The following is a 26307-nucleotide window of genomic DNA, read 5'->3' on the forward strand; positions in this document are numbered from 1 at the left end:
AATTTAGGTTGTATCTGTAATTAAGCTGATTAGAAAGAAATTTCCAGTTTCTTTATTCTCTGGAATAATTCCAAAAATCCTCTGAGTAGGTATGCTACAGAAGCTGAGCAGATAAAGTGATTAAACAAATAGATAGGGTTTCATGATAAACTCTAGTATAAAACCAACAGAAAACTGCAGAGAAAAAAAATATGTACATGTATATGAATTATGTACAAGTGTGTGTGCATGTGTGTGTATATATTACTCAATATGGGCAAATATAATGGAAAACTCATTGAGCACATAAAAATTATATTCAAAATTCCCGTAAGATATTTATTTTCATTCAGAGACTTAAGCTATTATAACACAGCAGGAACAAGCAGCACGGTTACATCTAAAGCTGGATGTATCCACACCCCCTTAGTACAGCCAGATCCACAGACATGTGAGCAACTATAGCATCAGAATGCCAGCAAAGCACGGGTTCCATATAGGGAATATAAATGCACCCATTCACTTCCTCTCATTAACGTCACAGTCAGGCTTTGAACAATGCAATTGATTAACATATTCATTGTTCTCCTATGCTTTTGCCTCAAATTTTTACATCTTTAGGGATCAAAGATACGTGAATACTTAGCAAACAAATACTCCTGCAAAACCATCTCTGTAAAATGTAGTGGCACCAAAAGTGCCAGAATTGATTTTTTACTGTTTCAAGGGACCTACAAAAATGATAAAGAAAACAAATCTATGAACCAATTTTATTTTTATTTGCTTTTAACATGATTATACACATTCATGTGTCTAACAAGATCTGCACTGTTACATTAAAAATACAGTACAATAACATTCAACATGAGGTACTTCATATTTATATATTTTTCCTTCATAAATAATGTTGTAAGCTACTAAATTCAAGCACTCTGATGCACAAGTGGCCAGTGTCTTGAATTAGCCGAGCTTATTTAAACACCTTAAAAAAACAAAAAGACAGTTCAGTGCAATAATTATGTAGAAATTAGACCATTTACTTAAATACTATATTAAGATATGCTTAAAGAATGTTACATTAGAACCGCTAGCCTAGTTCCCCTTTATCCCCAGTATGAACAAGGACAAAGACTGCCAGATATATTGGGAAAAGCATCTACAGAATATTCTGTTTAATAAAGGTGTGTTTATACACTAGAGCTGCCTGCCTTGTCAGAACAATGGTTTCTAGTTTTAAAAGCTACAAAATTCGAGATTACCGAAGAAAATAAAGCAAGCACGTTAGCTTTCATTCCATGTTGTTGAAAATGCAAAAGGGAGAATAGGATTTAAAATACAAAATTTCTTATTCTAAATACAGTTTTCAAATTTAACCCACGGCGCTCAGCACCAGCCAATCAGGTGGTGGATCTGTCTTTTCTTTTTTAGCTAATGGTAATTAACATAAAACCAAGCTCTCATACCCCAAGTGTACAGGATCTCCCTCAGCAGTTCCCTACCCACATGGAGGGCATCTTGCTAACAAGAACACTGACAGTGAATGTTACCGAATGAACAATCTTCACTCTAAGGTTAGCACACCCACCTCAACAATCTGAGATGATGACATTAGTGCTAAAATCAAGTTTCTTCTCCTCTGGCTTAAAAATGAGTGCCTTCTAACCAGGTATACAGCCTACCAATTTGCATGGTAGCTATTAGTTACTGAAATGTTTAATCATAATTTAAAAGCAAAATCCTTTATAGAAGTATTTTTTAAACGGAAAACATAACCTTTATTTCATAGATACTTTGCCAAAACTACTCTCTGCCATCTTCCTAATAAGAAATAATTGTTAGGTAATTTTGGAAAGTTGTCCTGGGAGTACTCATCTATAATAACCAGTAACAGCTTTTGATCACCTATGCTAACAGCCATAGGTAATGGCAAACATGATTAAAACATTTCCCATAATCCAGTGTTCTCCTCCACCAGGGAAGCTGGCCAAAAGCAACAAGCCCACGTCAATGGGGGAAAAGGTGGCCCAGAACCACAGTGAATCAGATAAGGGTAGTCACTTCCCGGGGCCTTGCTAGGGCCAGCAGGGGGACCATTTCTGTCCCACCTCTTACTGGCCAGGCGGGGAGGAGACAATTCCTGAGTCGGCAAACACACTTGCATGCACATGGACGCGCACGGACGCCCACAACGCGCACACACCCGCCCACCCCTGGACTAACCCCTGGCTCCAGACAAGTCAGCTAGGGACCTGCAGAGCAGGAGAAGGAGGTGGCCAGGGACCACACTCTGGGTGGTGGGGGAAGCCATCTCAGGATCACACTGAGCAGAAAAACTGCCCAGTAACACATGGATACTTCAACTGGAAGTGAACAAATCGGACACTACCAGGGTCACAGGCACTAAACCATCACAAGCCATCACTGAAGGAGAATTTTGAGATGAGCTTTTCCCTTCTTTGTTTGCATTAACCATGTACAAATAAGAGGGCTGGATGTGATGCTGATGCAGTGAATATTAGGTACCATCAAGTGTATCGCTCCAGACCTTTTTTTTTTTTTTTTAAACCCTGCAGGCATATATTGGCACTTTACGATGGCCAAAGGCCAAATTCTAGCAGTCTTGGAAAAGGACATAACTATAATTAACGAAGAAGATAGTATGTGGTCAAAGCAGATCAGGTAAAGTGTATTTTGGAATAAAAAAAAGAAAAATCAATGAATAAAAGTATCTTATTATATTAACATGTAGTGCTACAAAACTAGTGGTTATTCCATACATCTGAAGAATTGTTTGGTCCTCTTTTCATGGGAAAAAGGGATTAAAAATTCCATACCGTATAACACAAAAACAAGCAAACAGTGGGGATCAGAAGCAAAGTGGGGAAAGACTGGCTTTTTCAAACGGTGTATTCTATTATGCCATTAAATAAACTATTGGTAGAATGGGACTTTTTTAGGTTTCCTTTATAAGCTGTTTTAGTTTAAATTAATATGCCTGTGATTTTTCCCTATTGACAATAAAAATGTGTAATTTAGTTAGTTCTAAAAGACGTGTCTGTACTGCAAGTTTGTCTTCTGAACTTAAAGAATAAAAACCTGGTTGTAGTAGAAGTCACGGCCTAAGCAAACATCCAATTTCCTGTTCTCCTATTTTACATGGATACTTTGCAGTGTTTAACATTTAACAACCTTATGAATTTAGGATTTAAGAAAAAATAATGCCCAGAGTAAAATATTTAAAATGAAGTAAAATAAGAGCTAAACATAACTATTGCCTACTTTCTAAATTATTACTTATTACGAAGGAAAACTTCTTTCAAAATTGTGCACTGAGGTTTACCTGTAATTTGGGGGGGGGGGTGATAGGGGTTCTTTTTAAAAATAACTCTTTTCATTATTATTTTAAAGTCTTTATTTCTATTTGTCAAAATAAAACCCTAAAGGAAATTCAAGGTGATCCAGAAAGTTTTAAGAGGGACAAAACTGGGAGGTCAGTGGGGCAGGTGGAAAAGAGCACAAATTCTCCCCAGGTGTATAGACGTAACTCTAAAAACCACAAAGCCTTGATAAGAACTTGGCTCTTTTAAGCATATAGTTAGAAGCTGAATGCTGCGTTTTTGCCTGTACATAATTAAAAGGTTGAAAGAAATGAGAAACTGCCTATAGCTTCATTCACTACGAATTACCTGCGCTGATCACATCTCTGCAGATGAGCTAAGCATCAAGCAAGTGGGAACCAGATGTGCACCTCAGAGCTCACACCACTTCGGGAGGGGTTTTCAAGCATAGAATATGAGTTCAGGGATCTGCCCGCCCTGCACCCCAGTGCCATTGGTGCTATCCGAGGAGCACTGGAACTGGACAGTCACCTTGCCACACTGAACTTCCGTCATGCCTTCCTGTCCGAAGTAGCTGAGTTCATTGCCGTCCAGTATCACGCTGGCTGTGTAGAAGGTGTCCGGCTCAATCTGCACCGGGTACTCGAACCACACGGGGAAGGTGTTGCTGGAGCCGTCTGAGAAGTACTTGCTCAAGTTCTGCCCCAGAACGACGCCCTGCCGCTTGAGTTCGATCTTGGCGCTGTACTCCGCAGAGCCGCAGCTGGAGCCGTAGAGCCCAAAGCCGGCGATGAACACTCTCTTATCAACCGCAAACTGGATGCTGTCACAGCGGCCCCGGTAACGCCACTGGTTGCTCCGATAGGCACAGGACTGGAAACGGTGACAGCGCTGGGGGACGAGGCCCTTGCGGGCTTTACTCACAAACTGCAGCTCGGGTTTTTTGGCTGCAGTGTACCAGAGGAAAATGTCGTTGGTCTCATTGAGAGTCAGAACTCCAGACTGGGCAGCACCATTTGCAAAATCATCCAGGGCCATCGTGGGGATGCGGATCAAGTAGAGTGCCTTTCCGAGGACCTTGCGCTTATTCTCAATGCTCAGAGCCAGATCTTGTCGCTGGCATTCCACTTCGGCCCAGTTGAGCGCTGCCTCAAAAACCACAATTTCTTTGGCATTCAGAGTTTCCCTGCGGAGGATACTTTCTAGAGTTTGGAAGTCAATATCGCAGAATCCCTCAGACTTGAGAGCTAACTCGGCCTGGGCATCGATCACCTCCCAGCAACGCTGGGTCAGGTCTGGCTCCTCAAACAGACAGCTCTGGGAGAGGAGCACACAGGCGTTCTTGGCGCTCAGGCTGGTCTCCAGGAAATTAACGCAGGCTCTGGCGAGGTGAGGGACAATGTACTTTTTGGCAGCGTAAAGAGTGGCCAGCACTGTGTCAGCAGCCAAGTCAATTTCATCACAATAGATATATCTGAAAGAGAGCACCCAGCATATAAATGGAACTTTCACAAAATGAGCGTGTCTAGCAAGAAAAGATGCAACTACTTTCAAGTTAGTTCCAAGAAAATCATCTTATGTGACAGTTACTACAAAAATGATTAGGGATTAAAGAAACATCTGAAGTATGTTCATAAATTATTAATATTTCAAGTCAGCAGTAAGTTTGTATAATTAAAGACATTAACTTTGTGTTACCATTCTAGCTTTTATTTTATAACCTGCATTCAATGTCTTCTCAAAAAAGAGAAGATACTAAAACTGTTTGAGGAAAAAAAAAAAACTATCAGTATTAGCAAACAACAAAAAAAGAGAGCAATATTTCTATTAAATACACCATATCATATGTAATCAAAGAATCATCTCTGGAGTGCCTGGGTGGCTCAGTCAGTTAAACATCTGTCTCTGGCTTGGGTTGTGATCCAGAGGTCCTGAGACTGAGCCTGGAGAGCCCCATGTCCTGGCTCCCTGCTGAGCGGGAAGTCTGTCTCTCCCTACCCCCCTCATGCTCTCTCATTCAAATAAAAAAATAAAATCTTTTAAAAAAGAATAATCTTATGTTTAAAAAGCTCTCTTTCTATATACATAAATGCATACACAAAGTTTTATTTTAAAATTTTTTGTACATTCATATAGAAACAAATGCCTTTAGGGGTACCTGGGTGGCTCAGTGGGTTAAAGCCTCTGCCTTCAGCTCAGGTCATGATCCCAGGTTCCTGGGATTGAGGCCTGCATTGGGCTCTCTGCTCAGCAGGGAGCCTGCTACCCCCTCCCCCCCCACCTGCCCCTCTGCCTCCTTGTGATCTCTGTCAAATAAATAAATAAAATCTTAAAAAAAAAAAAAAGGAACAAATGCCTTTAGTACTATGTTAGCAATGATTTACATTTTAATTCTTTTAACCAAGACCTGAATTTTTCCTAAACACAAAATAAAACCTGAGATTAAGGGAGATATTTCTCAAGTAGTTCTAAATAGACTATCATATATGGATTTCAACATTATCTTCCAGTTGCCTTTACATAGAATCCAACATAGGCTTTGTATCTGGATTTTTTTTAACTCTAAATTCTTTCTTCTCCCCTCCCCATACATTTCTTCTACCTTCAGAATTAAAGAATGTATTATTTCTGAATATATTTAATTAAAGGACAAAAGCAAGAAAGCCCTATGCACTATTTTTATGATTCTGTGAAGTATCTCTATGTCAGGAGTCAGGAGATAAAACACTCCTTGGTGATTTGGGGAGATGGTGGCAGTCTCCCAAGATGGTATATAAAAGCAAAAATCATCTGCTTCTTTTAGATAGCCACGGATGAGTACATGAGTTCAGTGAGAACTACATATGGGTGAAAAATACATAGTGATAAAGCTTAACTTTTAATTTTTTCCAGTTAAAGCTAAGGTGTTTAGCTACTTGCTGTGAAGTTTTACTTTAGTTACTATATTTTAACTCAGTGAAACACATGTAACAAAAGATAAGCAATGGCTTTTGCAAAGAAAGTTAAAAAGCCCACAGAGATGATAAGAAGAAAAAGTCCACAATCACAAAAGAAACCTTCATTTTTGCTCCCAGGAAGCTCTTTCTCTTCTGATAGGCTGAGCTATATACCACTGGCCAAGACGCACTCACAAAATACTGGAAGCTCAGTGCTGCTCTGACCCTGGAACTGTCAAGTGAGCGGTCTTCCCTTTCTCTTGATGACTCCCTTTCTAGGAATACCAGCTCCTCAGCCATACAACACAGCTGTCTGGAAAACCTAGCCTCCATCAGCCCTGGCAACAGTGTAGTCCTGATCAATTACGGCCCAACAGCAAACGGCACCTTACTACATTTCTGATTCTTACCACTGCTGGTGGGCTACATGTATAATTTTAAAAAGCTGTATTGAGATATATTCTAGGTGATACATTTGTAAGAAAAGATGCGAATCAAATGACGGGTGAAATGTAGTTCTGTAATTCTTACTCGTGTTTCCTCACCATGAATCTCACCGGCTGAAACAACACAATACTCCACTGGACTGCAGTGCAGTCCCAATGCTGAACTAGTGTTAGCGTTCTCCTCTGAGACAGACAATGTCAAGTACGCAAAGCTGATGTGATCGGGAAAGAAAACAAGACAAAACAAAACACAAAGCTAAAACTGGTTTCTGTACATTTATCTCTAAAAGATCAGAAAGGTCACTGAGTGTTGGTTGCTTAAAAGTGGTGAGTTAGTTTACCTTTTGGTACTTCACATGCTCACTTATCTTTAATTTCCCTATTTCCCACTGTGAAAGTTTCAGTCAGAAGCAATTAGATCTCAAAACTACAACATAAATAAAGAATTGAATACTTTTAAGTCCTACAGCTAAGTGCAGTACATATTTCTCAGTAGGAGCAGACAATAAACATCTTGCAACCTTTTAACCATTTGTGGGGTTATAGTCCAAATATCGTCCAACTTGTTGACACACAGAATGATTTTTTTTAAACAAAGATGTTTTTTCCAGGGAACCTAAATCCCCACAGCAGTAGACAACCTTGAACTCTGGATATACCTGGTGTGCTAGAAGAAGGCCTTAACAAAAACCACAAAACGTTATTTAAAATAATCACTGCAGGTTAATCACAGAGTAGACGATCACTGTCCAGCAGCAGTGCACATCAGAGGAGTGGACTCCATTTAGCTAGTCAACACGTAATGGAGTTTAAAAAAGACCCATGAGACAAAAAACTATTTTTTAAGTAAGCATATACCTTACAGCTTCACATTTGTATATTATTAATTAGAGTTTTCCTGTAAAAATACATATAAAACTATAGAAAACTATTCATCTCTCTCAAAAATGTCTTCTCTACTATCAAATGCAAATGCTTTATCCTTGAGAAATGGTATCTGATTTTATATAAGGGGATGCACATATGGGCAAAGATCAGATTATTTTAACACAGTAAGTTTTACATTCACTGAGAGGAAACAGGAACTCCTAAAAAACTGAGAAATCTCTTAACTAGTAGTACTTCAACGAGGTATATAATTGCTCAAATTGTGAAACAAAAATATAATTTATGTCTTTGGAGACTTCTTCATACACAATGCTGTCAGAGAGAACATGCACAATCAGATAATCCTACACGAGAAAGGGATTTTTCTTTGACTGTGAGTCGTTAAAAATCAAATCACTATCCATGTCACTGGCTCCCAAATCCCATGCCAAAGGTGCAGATGCCTGCACCGTTCCACATGCTTTCTCCCGAAAGATGCACGGGAGTTTTCTCCAAAAACATTTACAAGGTAAGCAGCACCCTCTTTCTTCATCGGTCTCCCTTTCTTATATTTAACTGAGACACCAGCAGAGTACAAACACAGCATAAACAAACTCTTTCTAAACAAATGAACGATGCTTACTTCAGCATAGCGAGAAAAGCAGCAGGTTCGACATCTGGTATACGGATTTCATCTTTGTCCTCAGCAAGTTCTCCGTAAAACATTGCATGGAACACAGAGCTCCCAACAGCTAAAACATACTGTGGAGAAAGGGAAATCTTATTTCATGCACTAAACTGAACGCATTTTCAGCAAATCAGTCCAGAAAAACAACTCTGAACAATCAGGTTTGGTGGACATGGAGCAACTACACCTGCTCTTTCTTCAAAGCCAAGGTACAGTGTGTATCTTGCTGTGAAAGCAGAAGACAGATGCTCATGCAAGCCAGTCTTTCTGCTGCTAATTACCTCAAGGCTTCAAGAGATTAACGTCTAAGTTCCCTCATTACAAAATAAATAAATCAAATAAAAGCTTACTGAACCAATTTCTAGGGGAAGAGTAAACATGACTTTCCTAACCTGTCGCAACAACTTCCCAGGACTGGAAAGTTGAGAGGGCATGTTTTTGTGTGGGATGTAAAGCAGGGTAGAAACAAAGAAAAAAAAAATTAAGCATGGCCAAGACCCTTTGGAGAGGCTGTGCCTTCTCTGTGATGGCTGGAACGTGCACTGCCTGCCATCGGCAAGCTGCCCACCCCAACCAAGTTTCAGGCTTATGGAGAGGGTCCCTCTTTGTAAAATCTCAGGACTAAACCAGTAATGCAGCTGTTGCTTACTTTGTGTCCTGGCAACCGCTGAGTCCCACCTGGTGGCCCAACCACAAAATGTACATCTGCCATCAAATCATTATTGAACATCACCGCATTTCTACAAACAGAGGCAATTCATTAATGCACAGCAGCCAGCATTTTTAATACCCCTCCCCAACATACAAAACCCATGAAAGAATCACAAGCTAAGCAACAGTTTAGTAACTTCAGGGTTAAACTACAAATAAAGATTCCAACTAAACAACTGTTTGTGATCATTGCAAACACATGAGAAGTAACTAGAGCTAAAACAAAACAAAAACCCAAAAAGTAATCCAAACTTTTCATTAGACTAAGGACAAATAAGAAGCTTCTATCTTCAAACCTTCCATGGTCCGTGGACACAAGCCTGTCACTTAAATGTTACAGCTTGCAAAAACATTTTTATCTAAGAGGAAAACAGCTGTACTGTTTTGGAAAAGATACAAGGCAGTTTTCCATTACCAATAAAGCTTCTGGGAAAAGAGGAAACACAGATTTATGTTAAAATACATTATAGGTTGTGCAAAAGCAGAAACTTCAACACAGGAAAACTTTTAAAGTAAATATGCTGGCTGGGAACTTACCTTTCTCTAATGGTGGGATAGAGACCCTGCCAGTTTGGGGCTGGAATAAGGTTGTTGTTACTGAGATTCTGCTGGTGGTACTGCTGGACAGTGGTGCTGCCGGAGTTGGCTGGTTTTTTACGAGGGAATATATCAGCAGCCATCTTCTTCTTCTTTTTAGTCTTCAAGGTAATTATTTCATAACAAACTGGGGGCAACTTGCTGTTGCTGCTGCTGCTGCTGCTGCTGCTGCTGCTGCCGCCACTGCCACCGCTATTTGTCTTCTTTGAGCTTTTCTTGGACCTATTCTTTACCGTCTCTGGAAGCATCAAGAAGAAGGTGAGACATTTCATGTTCTTTTCCTTGTCATCTACCATGAGTACAGTATGTCTCTCTTTATAGCTAGATATCCCAAACTGGTGCGAACGTCAAGGGAAAGAGGCTGGCACGAGCCAAGATGTTAACAGAAACCAACAAGCTGCTATTTTGCTTCTTTTCTCAGCCGGACAAGGTGACCTTTTCACTATGTTGAATAGAAACTGGCTTTAAGTTTTATCCAGTACTGGGTCTGCAAAATACATCTCCATCATGATTCCTATTTCTCTTATTTGCTCATAAAAATAACCCAGTTTCCTAGATCACCTGAAAAATGCTAGACCGAGCGAAGATGACAGGCAGAGAGCCGTAGCACTTGTTTTCTGAATTAGGTTAGCAAGATGTGCTGGAGCCGTGCGAGTCTGTTCAGCCGGCTGAAGTTGTGTGGTGAATGGATCGGAGGAGAGTAGGTATTACAGCCCTGCAGATGGAGTCAGACAGCCAGTGCTCGGAGCCAATAGCTGAAGTCACCAATCATGATTGGACCAAGCAAAACAGTGACACCTATTGTAACGTGCATAGCTCTGATATTAAAGGAACAGCAGTTGCATTCTGTTGTCTCCTGTATTATCGTAGATTTAAATAAAATAAACAACCTATGAAATAGATCTGCAAACAGGAAAGGAACAGTTTGTGCTCACTGACTTCTCTTCAGTAGATGTACATTTTTTATTTCCCCAGTTAAACAAGCAGGATCAATTAACAAAGAGTAGGGACTGATATCTACTCTGTATTTCTAGTAAAATCTTTATCCCGGCAGCATTTAGTTTCAAATACTTCAAACAAAATCCTCCTTTCTTCCCTCTAAAAGGGATTATTATGGCAAAACCATACTAAATAACACACTTATTACAGCTTAATGGAAAGGAATGTTGTTTTTCTTTTTGCAGTCTCTTTGAATGCAAGTTATAGTCCAGTGCAAAATAAGAGAGATGAGGTCATGTATTCGTTTTACCTCCCAACATTTTCTAGTTCCTATGATGATCTTTGACAGGAGTCCCAGACCGGAAAATACTTTTAAATTAGACTAAGATTATACCAGTAGGTTTAGCCACACTGAAACAGACAGATTTTAGACATAAAAAGTAAGATTCAAATTACACAAATCTGCTAATCGGATTTAAAATTATAATTCACTAAAAATGGGTCAGATGGGCCCTGCTCAGGATCTCAAAATCCAGCCTAAATGTTATGGCTACATTTAACTTGTCATAATTTTAAAGAATATAATCTACAACTTCTAACACAAAACCAGTAACAAGGCTATTCAAAATGATAAATGCTCTGACGCTGCTTAGTTAAAAATGCAAACAGGTTCTCCCTCCTTTGAATCAGAAGAATGCATACTACTACGTATGTGGTTTTCATGCATGTGAATCCCCCCAAAATTTCTAGCCTTTGATGAGCAAGAGAAAACAAAACACCTGCTACGGGTTCCACACATGCTTATTTATTTCTAAAGATGGACTAATTAGGAGACTGACTCTCACCCCTATCTCTCTGGATTACTCTCATTTGTCTCAAGTGCAGCAGCCATTTGCTCCCCGACCCCCAACCCTTCACCTAAGGCAGTCTTCATGGCCACAGTCCTGCTTGTAGCACAGGATGCATCAGGATAATCAGTGCCTGACCAAGCGAGGGCTCTATGAATGCACTGTGATGGTTATTATAACTAATAATCTGCTGAAGAGAACACACTGAAATCAAACTTTTAATCCCTGGACCCTAAATCATGACACTGAGCCAAGGAATATCCTCTTTATTGTCTTCATTACCACTCTTAAAACTGCAAAGCCAGGACAAGACTGACTGTGTAAGAGAACCAATGGTCTTTTCCACAAGGTTATTCATCCCCATTTTAGAAGGACCATGAAGTGCTGCTTATTTATTACAATTATTGTGTGTTCCCAACCACAGGACTACACATCCTTTCAAGTCACACAATGTTACAGAGAGAGAGATCTAGGGACCAGTTTTTAAAAAGCATGCAGTGAAAGGTATAAAGAAGGATCACACGTGTTCTATTTGAGCTAACTACCCAAGATATGGATAAAACCAAAAGATTTCTCTCCTACTCAACTGCTACTGAACTTCCAGACACCAACCTCTTTAGAAAGCCCCCACAACAGGGAGGTCCTTCTGACCACGATTAGTCCAAACATACCTGGCTTTCAGGTCAGATAGTGATCAATTAGATTGCGAAGGGAAATGAGCTGCTTTACTACTAATAATTGTCATCTGGACAGACAAAATAGTCAAAGCACAAAAAGCAGATGCAAGAATTTGAGAAGGCGTTGTGGCTTTTATTCATTTCACAAGCAGTTCAACACCTTTTTCCAAGAAAGTCTTGAACAACCACTGCTCTTATATCATTAGAACAACAAGTGCACACAATAGCTTAAGAAAATTATATAATATTTTAGAAAATGTTCTTCCTGAAATTCAAGGTTTGGGGTATTTGGAAAATTAAGTTCCGTGGAAAAGCTTGAACATTCTAGTTACATGAAGCACTGCTCATTCTGAATCCCCTAGAACAACGCTGCAAAGAGGGCCACTGTCACTAATGAAATGTGGGGGTTGATGAGTATGGCTCTTTTAAAGATATGTTCTTAAATACAAAAAGTAATACAATTAAAACTTAAATGACATTTTAATTTTTGTAGCCCATTTGAAAAGCATGAAAATGTTAATGAAAATCAAGACATGGAAAGCTTCTTGAAAGCTTTATTTTCCTGCCACGGTTTAAAAGGTATCATCAAGCCCTTGCTACTAGAAGCAGCAGCACCTCCAGACCATCTGTTAGAAATCCAGAAACTCCTCCAGATTCTGGATCAAAAGTGCATTTTTTAAAAAGATTTTATTTACTTATTTGACAGAGATCATAAGTAGGCAGAGAGAGAGAGGAAGAAGCAGTCTTCTTGCCAAGCGGAGAGCCCAACGCGGGGCTCGATCCCAGGACCCTAGGATCATGATCCGAGCTGGAGGCAGAGGTTTTAACCCACTGAACCATCCTGGCGCCCCCCAGAAGTGCATTTTAACAAGACCCTCTAGGCAATCTGTATGACATTCAAGTTTGAGAAAGCCTCCAGTCAGATTAAAATAAAGAAGGCTACAAGGTCTCCCAGTGATTCAGTATCAAAAGCTGGAGCCACATTTTGCATTTAGTTATCAACTGAATGTAGAAATAATTCAAAATGATGAATTTGGTTTGGTCATAAAACTTAACTTTGGTGTCTTATTCTAAAATTCTTCTGATTAGGCCCTAAGTGTCAAAATTCTAGGATTCAGGTGTGTGGACAGCCAACAGAAAGGCCTCGAAATATTTTTTCAAACTCTGGAAAAGCAGCTCATGCTCATGATTATTTTATAGGATAACGATAGAGGTCATTTTAGTCGGAAAAATAAAGGATTAAAGAATGCCAAGTGTGATGGGGCGCCTGGGTGGCTCAGTGGGTTAAAGCCTCTGCCTTCGGCTCAGGTCATGATCCCAGGGTCCTGGGATCGAGCCCCGCGTCAGGCTCTCTGCTCAGCAGGGAGCCTGCTTCCTCCTCTCTCTCTCTGCCTGCCTCTCTGCCTACTTGTAATTTCTGTCTTTCAAATAAATAAATAAAATCTTAAAAAAAAAAAAGAATGCCAAGTGTGAAATAGATGACCACTTAATATTTAATATTTAATATTTAATATTTTGAAATAACCTACTTCACAATTCTATTTCAAAAACTTAGTATTGTGGAACAGCAAAACTAGCAATCAAGTCATGTGGCTCAGTACTGGCTCAACCACCAAAAATTGATTATATGTGTGTGTTGAAGGGGTGGGGAGTCTGACAAATCATTTAGCCTTTAACGGCATCAAGTTCCTCAGCTACAATATGAACAAGTTCTCTAGAACAGCTGAGTGTTTCTCAATCTTTACCTTCAATCCTCAGTTAAGAAATGCATTTTATATCTGGACTCAGTACTAGCGCACATGCACACCATCATACGCGCCCATAAACGCAAAGATGGTTTAAAACAGAACTCTTAGCATGTTGATAGCACAGATATTTTCTATCTTATTCTTCTCTTTTCTTTTTAATGTTGGTCTTGATTCATCCCACTGATTTCACAAGCACAGTTTAAGTAGTACTAGTTTAGATGATTTCTAATAGCTTTCAAGGTTTAACATTCCAGGGTAACTTTTCTATCAAGAACTTGGGACTAAGGGGAAGAAGGCAATGGTTGCATCAACAAATGGCATACACAACTGGGGGTGTGCATTTATTTTTCTGGGAAGAAGAGCTACAGTTATCATCTGTCTTTCAGGGTAATCCATGACCGAGAACACAATGAAATACTATGAAAATTTATGACTGATTTGAATACACAAAGTATTTATATCACTTTCCTCTCTGCTTACATATCTATATTATCTATTTCATTAAACACAAATTATGGTTTCTTTCCCTCCCTGAAATTAAACATAGAGTTAAAATTCCATCTATTGAATCTGCAATGCAAAAATATCCCCCAATAGGTTGAAGGGTGGATAAATAAAGGATACTAACCCAAAATGTATTTTTGTATTTCATTCTAATAATTCTTTTCAACTAGCACTGTATCATTTTTTTCTTATGCCTCCTGAATTTTTTTTAAGATTTTATTTATTGCCTGAGAGAGAGCGAGCGAGACAGCACAAGCAGGGGAAGAAGGCAGAGGGACAGGCAGAAGCAGACTCCTCTCTGAGCAAGGAGGATGGATGAGGGACTCTATCTCAGGACCCTGGGATCATGACCTGAGCTGAAGGAGACGCCTGACTGACTGGGCCTCCCAGGCGTCCCATCCCAGACTTCCTGAATTTTAAAGCTGTTATGAGACATGGTTAATCCGCCCTAATGAAGTAAATTGGTCAAGAAGCCCATTGATCTTTTATGAAAGTACATATGTATCCCTCACTTTCTGAAAGTTCACGTTATGCACTTTGCTTTTATGAAAGACATACATTAATATTTGTTTTCACTAGCTAAAAGAAATCCAAAGAATTTTTGCTTTCATGAAAAAAAGGAAAAAGCAAAAATAGCATTCAGCATGTTTTGCAGTGAGCCATTAGAGGCAGCACACATCCCGAGAAAAGTGGCGCCACCAAGCTCCTTTCCCAGGAACTACACTCAGCATCAAGCCGCCATACCATTACCATAGATAGCATCTATGCTTTACCTTGGTTTACTTTGTGCATCCATTAGGAAGATTGGCTTTTCTGATACTTTAGGACCTAAGAGAGGCTGTTTTTCGGGTCTGGGAAAACTCAAAATTTTTCCCTAATAAACTAATGGTAATTGCTTCTTTATGCCATTTTGGCTTACAAAAGGTTTCACAGGTACACTGTACTTTGGATAGTAGGGGAAACCTGTACTTAAAATTCAACATGATGATCTTACAGCGTGCTGGTGACTGGCATACAATAGTGAGCAAGATCAAGAACCAAACTTAAGAGGTTAGCTAGTCACTGTGGGTTTCTGATGATTTCTACAATTGTCAGAAAGTTCAACCACCTTTATCTCTTTTCATTCGATTTCCAATAATAACAAGATTATCAGCTGAATTTAAGCTCACTTAGATCATCTTTTTCACCACTGGAAGGTCTGCCAGGAATCCCTCTTTATTTAGTATAATCCTGTATATTCAGTGCGGGGACTTGAATGAGGTTTGGAACAGAAAGGGAATCTAAAAATTATTTAATACAACTCTGTCAACAGATAAAGCAACTAGGTGTCCAGAAGGGATTTGTGAATGGTTAAGCAGTGGGGCAATGTCTGGACTAGAATGCAGATTTCCACACTGGCTGCCTAATTTTGTCTGTTCCACTGACTCTAATTTCCATCCACAGTTAATTACCCCACATTTTTACATAATGCTTTATCTTCATACTTCTGATCTACTTTAGAAGAAAAAAAATATATGCAAAATTTACAGATAAGAAAACCATGAACATATATACTCTGCACCCTGCAGGAAGAATTCTAGACACTTTCTGGAAAGACATGGAGAAGAACTATAACAGGAAGGAACGTAAATGTCTAACAGTCATGAGGAAGCTGCTCAAGAACAGAAGGGGCTTGCCAGGTAAAACCAAAGTTGGAAAAACCAGGCACTTGTGATTTATACCAAAAAATCCTATGTCAACAACTAACAATGCTGGCAAGTCTTGTTTAACTTGTTCTGATTTTGAAGTTCTTGCCTAGACTTGTATATGGTTTACCACAAGATACCTAAACAGCTACAGAGCGAGATTTAACTGAGGTTTAAACAAGTCAGGGTAGACTGTGGAAATGAGTATCACATCCAAAAATTACTAATAGACCATCAGAGAGGAGAGTAATTTTAATTTAACCTGGTAAATCACCATGGAATAGTGTTTTGTTTTTGTTTACTTTTCAATGCTGAGCAAAAATTATGTTTGTGATTAAGGAGGTAAAAAAGGTAAGCAACAAAATGTTGGCAGTCCTTAAGATAGCAAAAGCTGCTGGAAAATAGGCTATATGCTTTCTAAATTTAGAAATAAATTTGGAATCAAGCAGTGGCAGCACGGTATAGTGAAAAGACCAACAGCCAACAAAAAGTGACCTTAAGAGGTTACTTAATATCCATGAGCCTTGTTTTTTTTCATCTGCCAAATGGGATAATTATACCCATTCAACCGTCTCAGGTTTACTGTGAAGGCAAAGATTACATGTTTGTGAAAACATTTTGATAAAAGTTGAAAACACTTTGCAAAGGTAAGCTTTCACTATTAGTAACAATTGTACCCAAAGCAGGAAATATTTGTGATACAATCTTCCAAAACAACAAAACCCAAAGATTAAACTGGCTCCCTGCCTTTATAATCTTTCAGGCTTTGAAACTACTGACATTTCATCCCATTTGCAGGCTTGCTCTGGCCTTACTCACAGGCCAAGAGGTTGCTGAGGATCTTGCTGGAATTTTGCAGGTGAGGTCCAATCACTACGATGTGTGTCGCATACTGTGTTCAGGTCCCCACCTGATGCGCAAACCTGCACCTAAAACCCCCTACTCTAGGCTAGTTGTCTGCTTGACAGAAACTGAGAGCAGATGCTCTGCTGTACCCACTTTCTGAGAGCCCAAAGCTGCAAGCTGTCCATCTACGGAGCACGGAGTAATGTCTACACTATCAAGTCAACTTGGCCTCTCTCAACAATGACCTAATTTTAATTGTGGCACCAAGGGTGATAACCAACACAAGTAACTGGGCCTGGCATACCTCAGTGCTGGCTGGAAGGATGAGGCTCATGGACAGTTTGACTAAGTCATTTCCTTTTCATCACACAGAGTTCCCATTAACGTTAAACTGTACTTTAAACTTGGGAAATATGCCCAAAGGTAGAATGTGACTGTTCTTTGAAGGCAGGAAAAATGATTCTTTAAAAAAATCTTTATGGTATTTAACATGATATTTGATGCTTGTAAGTTGTGTCGTATGCACTTGTATGGGATACTAAACAAAAATTGCTAATTTTTATATACTCTAGTTGATCTCATCGTAAATGTCCTCTTATGTAAAAGTGTTGACTACATAATCTCTTCTTTTTTTCCAATTCTAGTTTTCTAGGATTAAAGAATCTGTGTGTGTGGCAGGAATACTGATTTATTTAACATAGTTTCCTTTAGATTTTCATATTACGATTATAACCAATACCCAACAAAAACTATGAATATACAAATGTGCCATATTTTATTGATTATTACCCTCTCCCCCATTTCAACATCTCTGAAATTGGGTTTATCTTATAATTGATGGGGGCGCCTGGGTGGCTCAGTGGGTTAAGCCGCTGCCTTCGGCTCGGGTCGTGATCTCAGGGTCCTGGGATCGAGTCCCGCATCGGGCTCTCTGCTCGGCAGGGAGCCTGCTTCCCTCTCTCTCTCTCTGCCTGCCTCTCTGCCTACTTGTGATCTCTCTCTCTCTCGCTGTCAAATAAATAAATAAAATCTTAAAAAAAAAAAGATTTATCTTATAATTGATGGCATCTCATGAGTATAAGTCCTAGGACCTTTTCTTCCCTTTCTTCTTGGTACATAAATAATAGCATGTCTTACAACTGATGGCTCCTTATGGTCAGTGACATAAGGTCGAAGATATATAATTCAACAGAAAAGAAAGGGCTCTCTTCTTTAGATTGGTTAATTATATTCCCTTAATCAGGCAAGATGGCAGCTCAGAATTCTGGCTCAACTACATTAGAATAATTGAACTTTTATCAAATAGTCATTTGATAAAGTATATAATCATAGTTCTCAATTGAGACGGCTACAACAACAACTGACGATACAGTAGAAAGTCTAGATGGAAATTCCAAAATGGGAATTTCCATTGTTAAGAGTTCCAGTATTAATACAATGCATTTCTAATATTTTCTCATGGCACACAACTATACATGTACATAAACTTGACTAACAGAAGTCTATTAATTCTCTGGGTAATATTCACTAAATATTTTATCAGTCAATCAAAGATTAACTTATAACAACACTATATATAGATTAAACCTGGAGCTAAATGACTCCTTAGAAATTATTTTCAAACAAATAGAATCTATATTAAAATGTCAGTTTAAGAGGCAGAAATATTATTACCATAATACAATGATCCCATCATATGTATGACTTTCACCTAGGTACCTAAAAAACAATTTTTCCAAAGAAAACTAAAATCAGGCTTCAGAAAGTCATTTCTAAGAAGGCAAGAAGGGAGACTGTACTGATCCAACAGGGGACATTAATTCCACTGGAAATGCTAGAATGGAGTAACTTTGCTGTTGCCTTCTCCAGGCTGGTTGTTGGCTTCAGGTGACAGAAGAAAATTGTGTGCTAGTCAAAGAAAAACATTTTTTTCACTGAATTTTTTTTTTTTTTACTTTAGCAGGTGCTGCTTTTTTCCCCGATATTAGGAATACCCAAAAACATTTCCACAATCAGATCATTAAGATAAAAGCCAAAGCCCTTCTTCATTAAGGGTTAACTAAACTTAACTAAAGAATCCCTTGCTCTATTTGGGAAAGTCATCCTTTTCCAATAAGCACATAGAATGGGACAATGGAAATGTGCTCAAACCACCAGACAGTGTATAAATGGCATAAATGTCACAGATCAATTTCTCCCAACATCCACAACACTGATTTAAAAAGCTCTATAAGATTAAAGAAAAAAAGTTTACCAAAGTCATCTAAATATATATGTTGTGCCCTTTATCACTACAGAATGCTTAGAAATGAATACTGTTCTCCTATCAATGCACCAACTACTTCCTAAAACATCTGAAGTAATGATATGCATTATCTTAGGTTAAAATTTTTTATCACTGTAAAGTGAACAGGTTAGGTTTGGTAAAGGCAAGGCCAGGGGAGGCAGGGGTGGGGGCTTTTATTTCTTATTTTAACAAAATCATGTAGGAAAAAAAATAGTTACCAATTTTACGATTTGGTCATCATAATAAACACATCCACAAGGATCTCTAATAATGAAATGCCTTCTTTCCCTTTTACAATGTATGTGACTAGCATGAAATATAGTTATATTAAGCAAACAGTGCAAGATCTAAAAATAAGAAATCCACTCCACTGAGAGAAATCATGCTATGGGAAAATACAAATACATGTGAAGTTATACAAGGCATCTTTACACCCAATCTCTAACCTAACTTTTCTGGAGTAGAGACCATCAAATGAAAATGAAAAAGGCACATACAGTTCTAAACTAAGTCACAAAAATGTTTCCTAACAAAAAACTCAATTAGAATTAGAAACCTGTGACAAAAGATTATTATAGCAACCAACTTCTGGCAAAAACTCAAAGTAAAATCTGTTCTAAATCCAAATTTAAAAAATAGGTTTTATGCTACTTTTAATTAGCTTTAAAGTATACAATGTCTCATGCCTGTTGTGAAGGACACAATATAAAGGCGCACTGTCCTATAAAGGTTGGCAAAACCTTAACTATATCAACACCAAGTAACATTCAGAGATGGCTTCCATTTGCTGCAGAAAATAATTATTTGGCACTGATAAAGTACTCCCTTGTTGTTTCCATCCCTCATGCTGCTGTCATCGGAATAAAAGTTGAGACAGTTCTGTACTTAGTTTCACTGCATATGCCAGAACTAAGAAAATAAGTATTTCAAACAAAAATTCTAATTCTAATATATATTCAGCAAGCATTTTTTTTTAATTAAGAGCTACTACGTAAGTAGGTCAGTACTTGAACTGCCCAGAGGTATAGAATAAGATAGTTTAATTGCTCATAAAATAATGCTCAAATGAGTCTCACTTAGAAAGTCAAAAGTATTCATAAAAATGTTTTTAAATTCGGGTTTCCCTAATTTCTGCATCATAAAACAACAGGCAGACAGTATTTATGTGTGTACCTTAACTATAAAGAGCAGATTAAAGATTAATAAATATCCAAATCTAAATATATCCTTAATGAGTGGCAATTCAACTGTTACTTTTTTTTTTTAAATAACAGAACCACCATTTCACCATAGTTGAGAGCTACATGGACCTATAAAAGGTCTACGGTAATGATTAAAACTGGAACCAAAGGAAAAGCAGTCTCTGAAAATGGTGATCACAATTTACATGCATTAGAGCTCTGCATAAGCATTTTACTCGCTTGCCACACAGCAAGGCCATGGATCCACCAGGAATTCAGTACAGGAGACTTGGTTGATATCAGCATTTAAGGTAAAACTCTCTCATAAAATGTAAAAGATAGGGGTGCCTGGGTGGCTCAGTGGGTTAAAGCCTTTGCCTTCAGCTCAGGTCATGATCCCAGAGTCCTGGGATCCAGCCCCACATCGCACTGGGCTCTCTGCTCAGTGAGGAGCCTGCTTCTTACTCTCTCTCTGCCTGCCTCTCTGCCTGCTTGTGATCTTTGTCTGTCAAATAAATAAATAAAAATCCTTAAAAAAAATTTTTTAAATGTAAGAGATAGCATCAGAAGGGAAACAAAAAGGAATATATAGTAGGTGGTGTGTGACCAAGTTTTAACCAACTACTCTGTGCCACTCCTCCTGAAGAGGTACAATGTGAAACAAGGATGGGTTAGTCTCTCCTGCTCCACCAGCATGATAGGACTGCAGACCAAGAGTCCATTCAGAAAGAAAAGAAATTTTCTTGCCTTTCTCACGTGGTTTGCAATGCATTTTGAATTGCCATGGCCTGGCTGTGAGCTCTTTATCTTGTGCTCTTCATGAGCTCACCTAGCAAACAAGACTATTCCCATACTGTAAATGAGCCTGTTGCCTCTTGCCATCCTCACTGCTCCTTCTTCCTGGCAAATCTACCCACCAGAAGCCTACCCATCCTTCATAATGCACCCCACAACCCCTCAAAAAGGAAGATTTCCTGGTGCTTAGAGACTCTCCATGCAGCACTCTCTCACATTTCCTCCTGCCCTACATGGTCTAATGAGTCGGAGTTCTCTGAGGGCTCCATCTCCACATCTCCCAATAAGAGCTAACAGCAACACACCCACATCTGGCTTCCAATCACTGTCTAACAGGGAGGACCGTGTCCAACACATCCAAGTCCGTCTAGAACCCTACAGTGCGTTTATGGAGTGCAACTGTTTCTGGGTTTAAAATGGTCTGAAATTGAGGTCTATGGTGTTTTTAGCTGCCTGAGCTGTAGGTTTATGTGAGGTACAATGGTAAAGAACCTAGACATCTTTTAAATGTGTCCCGAGGCTCTCTTGAACATGTCTAAGCACAAATGTGGTTTTGTAATATTGCATTCATCTTGCAGCTAGGTCAACTGACAATGCTGAAGCTCTACTTAAAGCAAGTCCCCACATGTGTCTAAAGCAAGGCTTTGCTTCATCAGAAGTCTAAAACTTACTGTAGTACAGATAGTTACATATTCAAAGTTAGAATATGCAAGCAAGACCCAGTTACTAGGACAAAGCTGCCTTTATCAACTAGTCTCAATTCATGGTCTGGCATATTTATTTATAGCACCAGTAGAGAATTTTAGTGATTTAATGAACTGGAAGGGATAATAAATTCTCAGCAATTCACATGAAAGGAAGAAAGCAGTCATATGAATAATCTAAAAAAATAGATAATTACAGAGACTTGCTTTGAAATGCGTTTTGTCTGTACTTAACACTGAATGGATAAATTTCCACTACATTAGACACACCCAATCTTCAAACAAAGTAATAAAACTGGCTTGTGTGTACAGGGCGCAGTATATGAACAGTCTGGAAACTCACACCTACGTGGCAAACAAACCACAGTGCCAGGATGGGCAATGTCACAACAGGATTACTGCAGAGCATGAGGGCAAGTAGAAAAGTGCACTTTTTACACGTGTGTATTTCCACGTCATCCTTTACCAAGAAGAACTAAAATAGTGTTTGATTTTTTTCCACCAAAAATAAAGAATTCTCAACTTCTGTCTATATATTCTCTTACAACATTGGAGTGAGAATAAATGAAGACGGTAATATCAATAGTGGAAGAGCTGAGTACCTTCTCCATGGCTGCAAAGTCTCTGCATGTCAATAAAGGAAACTTTTACCACCAGCAATGATTTTAAAAATCATTAGTAGGGTTGATAATGTTAACAAACTGTTATAAAGCAATGGTTTGAATTGTGCGCTAGCAAAAAATAAAAATAAAAATAACTTGGATTTCCAAGTAACTTAAAATGGCTATAAAATGTATTTTTTTGGAAGGCGGGATAAGGTAAATATGTTGTTCTATGCCTGTTTTTGAAAGTATGCATGACTTTAAGGTATGAAGCATTTTAAGCAGTTTTGAAATGAACCGGTTAAGAAGTATCTGAAGTAGGCAGAAGTGACTGCAGCCCTCTGAAACCTCCTAATAACATCTGGTAGTGGTGATGCATAATCAAAAGCCCTCATGAGAGGAGCCATCTGCTCCAAACCAGAAGAGGGAGAGTTCGCTCCCGAAGCTCGAAAAGAACTGGTCCACAGCCTGGCTCTGCGACTCTTTTCACTGCTGATGCTGCTGGTTCCTAAGCCACCTGAGGTGAAGATCACTCGAGTGGGTCCTGAACAGCCAAAGGGAACATGCACTGAAGGACCAGTCAAATTGCCTTTCTCTCCCCATTCCTCCCTGGCCACACCTGGGGAACTGGAGGATTTAGCAACAGTGGTAAAACAGCTTTGATGAATGGAGATTAGCTACTGTTACTTCCTTTGCCATCATCAATGTACTGTTTTGTGGGGGAATCTCTGGGAGATGCAGCAGTTAAAAACTGTTGGATTGGGCGCCTGGGTGGCTCAGTGGATTAAGCCGCTGCCTTCGGCTCGGGTCAGGATCTCAGGGTCCTGGGATCGAGCCCCGCATCGGGCTCTTTGCTCCGCGGGGAGCCTGCTTCCTCCTCTCTCTCTGCCTGCCTCTCTGCCTACTTGTGATCTCTCTCTCTGTCAAATAAATAAATAAAATCTTAAAAAAAACAAAAAACTGTTGGATTTAATTAAACCCTGACCCTTGAGCACATATCTTTTTAATATTCTTTGTGATGAAATGGGAAGTACCCCTAAAGCATTTAGAGATAGAATGGTTGCCTTTAGAAAAAAATAACTCATGCAATTGTTTGTGTTAGAGCTGAACGAGCCACTTTCTTCATGGAATACCATTGTACTGGAGAAAATTTGCCAAATATGCTTTATGATACTTAAATATGTAGCTGACATCTTCTCAAAAATGAATAAAGTGAGAGTGTCACTTCAAACAAAACAATAAAAAAAAACTACTGCCAGTGATAAAATTCAAACATTTAAGGAAATTAAAATTTCAGAAATCTTGATTATACCACCATGAGTTTGAGTTTGATAGCTTCCCAACACTTACTTTAAGACTGTTTCTGATGAGATTGGTGATATTAAATGAATGTAATTTTAAAATACTGTATAGTGAAACATAACATTTGAGAGATTTGCATAGCTCACTGAACCAATGTTTTCTAATAACAGTGCAATTACATTACAAAATCATGCATGGGGAAAAAAATGGTCCATTTGAAGTACAAGACAGACCAATGGATTTCAGTGTAACAGAAGTACCACAAGTTCACTGATGGTTTCAGATTTCACATGGCAATTTACCTTTAAAAAAACTAACATTCAAATTTTGACAAGGCAGCAAAGAATATTCACAATAATCTGAAAAGGCTATTAAAATATCCTTCCTTTCCCAGCTACCTATCTGGGAGATGAGATTGCCGTCATACAATTCGACCCGAAACAAACATACATACATACATTTATTTATTTAAAAGATTTTATTTATTTGTCAGAGAGAGAGAGAGCACGCACAAGCAGGGGTAGTGGCTGTGGGAGAAGGAGGCTCCCCACTGAGCAGAGACCCGGATGGAGAACTTGATCCCAGGATTCTGGGATCATGATCTGAGCCGAAGGCAGACGCTTAATCGACTGAGACACCCAAGAGTCCCAAATCTATTTATTTATTTTTAAGATTTTATTTATTTGACAGACAGAGATCACAAGTAGGCAGAGAGGCAGGAAGAGAGAGAGGGGCAAGAAGGCTCCCTGCTGAGCAGAGAGCCTGATGCAGGGCTCGATCCCAGGACTCTGAGACCATGACCCAAGCAGAAGGCAGAGGCTTTAACCCACTGAGCCACCCAGGCGCCCTGCAAATTTATTTATTTTTAAACACATAAATAAATACATAAATTTTTTCTTTGCTTTCATTTCTACTCTAATAAATAACAAGAGATAAAACCCCTATAAACAAAACTTCTCTGTGTTTCTCAAAACAGGAGTGTAAGAATCCTGAGACCAGTAAGTATGAGAACCACTGACACCCGCCTAGCATCATAAGGATAAAGAGTTTGGATTTTATTATAAGCATGAATTGTGGTCAGCTCTTAAGCACTGTTTTGTTTTGTTTTAATTTTATTTATTTGACAGAAAGAGAGAGAGGTCACAAGTAGGCAGAGAGGCAGGCAGAGAGAGAGGAGGAAGTAGGCTCCCTGCTGAGCAGAGCCTGATTGGGGGGCTCAATCCCAGGACCCTGAGGGACCCTGAGATCATGACCTGAGCCGAAGGCAGAGGTTCAACCCACTGAGCCACCCAGGTGCCCAGCCCTTAAGGGTTTTTAACAAAGGTTCTTTTAACACAACAGCCTTTTGGTTTTATTCTTCTAGAGAACAATAATTCCCAGAGCATAATTCTCAACTACTCATTCCAAAAAAATTTTTTTTGCACATTAGGTAAGTAGAATAGAGAACACAAGAGAAACAAGACAAATTGCCACAAAAATTAACAGCAGTCAAAGAACTAATATTCTATTTGTTCTATGACCCTGTATGGCACCTTATTGGCTTTGCCCCAACCTCACAAAATTCACAGAGCATGAGGTACAAGATTTATCAGTTGCTACCTTCTCAGAAGACTTAAAAGAAAAATTTAAATGGATTTTGAGTTGACAACTGTCCTTAGAAATTTCACATAAATTTTAGCAGTAAGAAAGATGTAGATGTTTCTCCCTGATAATCTGCTTTCTCTTATACCACATTTCCTTAGAAGAATCAGAAGTAGCAGCCCCACGGTTCATCTTCCCCTCTGATTTCCAAACCATGAGAGACTACAGACTCTGGGGGAACAAACTGAGGGTTTTAGAGGGAGAGTAAGGGGATGGGTTAGCCTGGTGATGGGTATTAAGGAGGACACGTACTGCATGGAGCACTGGGTGTTATGCAAACAATGAATCATGGAATACTACATCAAAACCTAATGATATACTGCTTGGCGACTACATAGCATAAATAAATAAATAAATACATACATACATACAAAAAGAAAAAGTAGCAGCCTCTGTTGTCCCCCCAAGGTAAGCATGGCTGCCAAAGTAAAGAGAATTTGCTGTTCACTTTCTCCCTTCATTTAGAGAGACATACATTTGGTTAAACCTGGCTCTCTCACACTAAGTTAATACATTCCTAAGAACTATGTGTACACAGTACAATATATTTGGTTCTATATAATAACTAAAATCTTTCTAACATACTAAGTAGTAGAAAATAGTTTGCTGGAAATAAAGTTCAGGTTAGGACTTTGCTGAAGTCCAAAGGAAATACTTCATCTACAAGCAGTAATTTCTCATTTAAAAATAGCCTTTACTGGGACACTTGGCTGGCTCAGTTGGTGGAGCATGCAACTCCTGATGTCAGGGTTGTGAGTCTGAGCCACTTGTTGGGTATAGAGAGTACTTAAAAATAAAATCTTTAGAAAAGGAAAAAAAAAAAAAAAAAACTTTTACTGAAGACCTGGTATTCAAATACTTTCTTAGCTTCACTTATAAAAGGATTTTAGAGGTTGTGTATGTTGATACAATTGTAATCCGCATAATTACTTTATACCCAATAATTATATGTTATTATAGAAAGACAGTAAAATCAAAATACAGGT

General features: G+C 38.9%; 1 protein-coding gene across 3 annotated transcripts in view; it reads right to left on the reverse strand.

Moving 5' to 3' along the window:
- Window positions 1–292: 292 nt before the first annotated feature.
- BTBD3 (BTB domain containing 3) overlaps window positions 293–26307 on the reverse strand; it is a 36251-nt gene continuing 10236 nt past the window's right edge. The window contains exons 2-5 of one of the 3 annotated variants that reach the window (XM_045980809.1): window positions 9503–9800; window positions 8904–8994; window positions 8210–8328; window positions 293–4791 (exon numbers count right to left, since the gene is read on the reverse strand). In XM_045980809.1, the coding sequence (XP_045836765.1) occupies window positions 3759–4791; window positions 8210–8328; window positions 8904–8994; window positions 9503–9645 (1386 nt within the window). In that variant the 5' untranslated portion in view covers window positions 9646–9800 and the 3' untranslated portion in view covers window positions 293–3758. Of the gene's footprint in view, window positions 4792–8209; window positions 8329–8903; window positions 8995–9502; window positions 10409–26307 lie in introns of those variants that run through there. The other 2 variants (XM_045980807.1, XM_045980808.1) reach the window with 2 other exon arrangements.

This window comes from Meles meles, chromosome 16 (genome assembly GCF_922984935.1).
Source record: "Meles meles chromosome 16, mMelMel3.1 paternal haplotype, whole genome shotgun sequence".
Classification (NCBI taxonomy): domain Eukaryota; kingdom Metazoa; phylum Chordata; class Mammalia; order Carnivora; family Mustelidae; genus Meles; species Meles meles.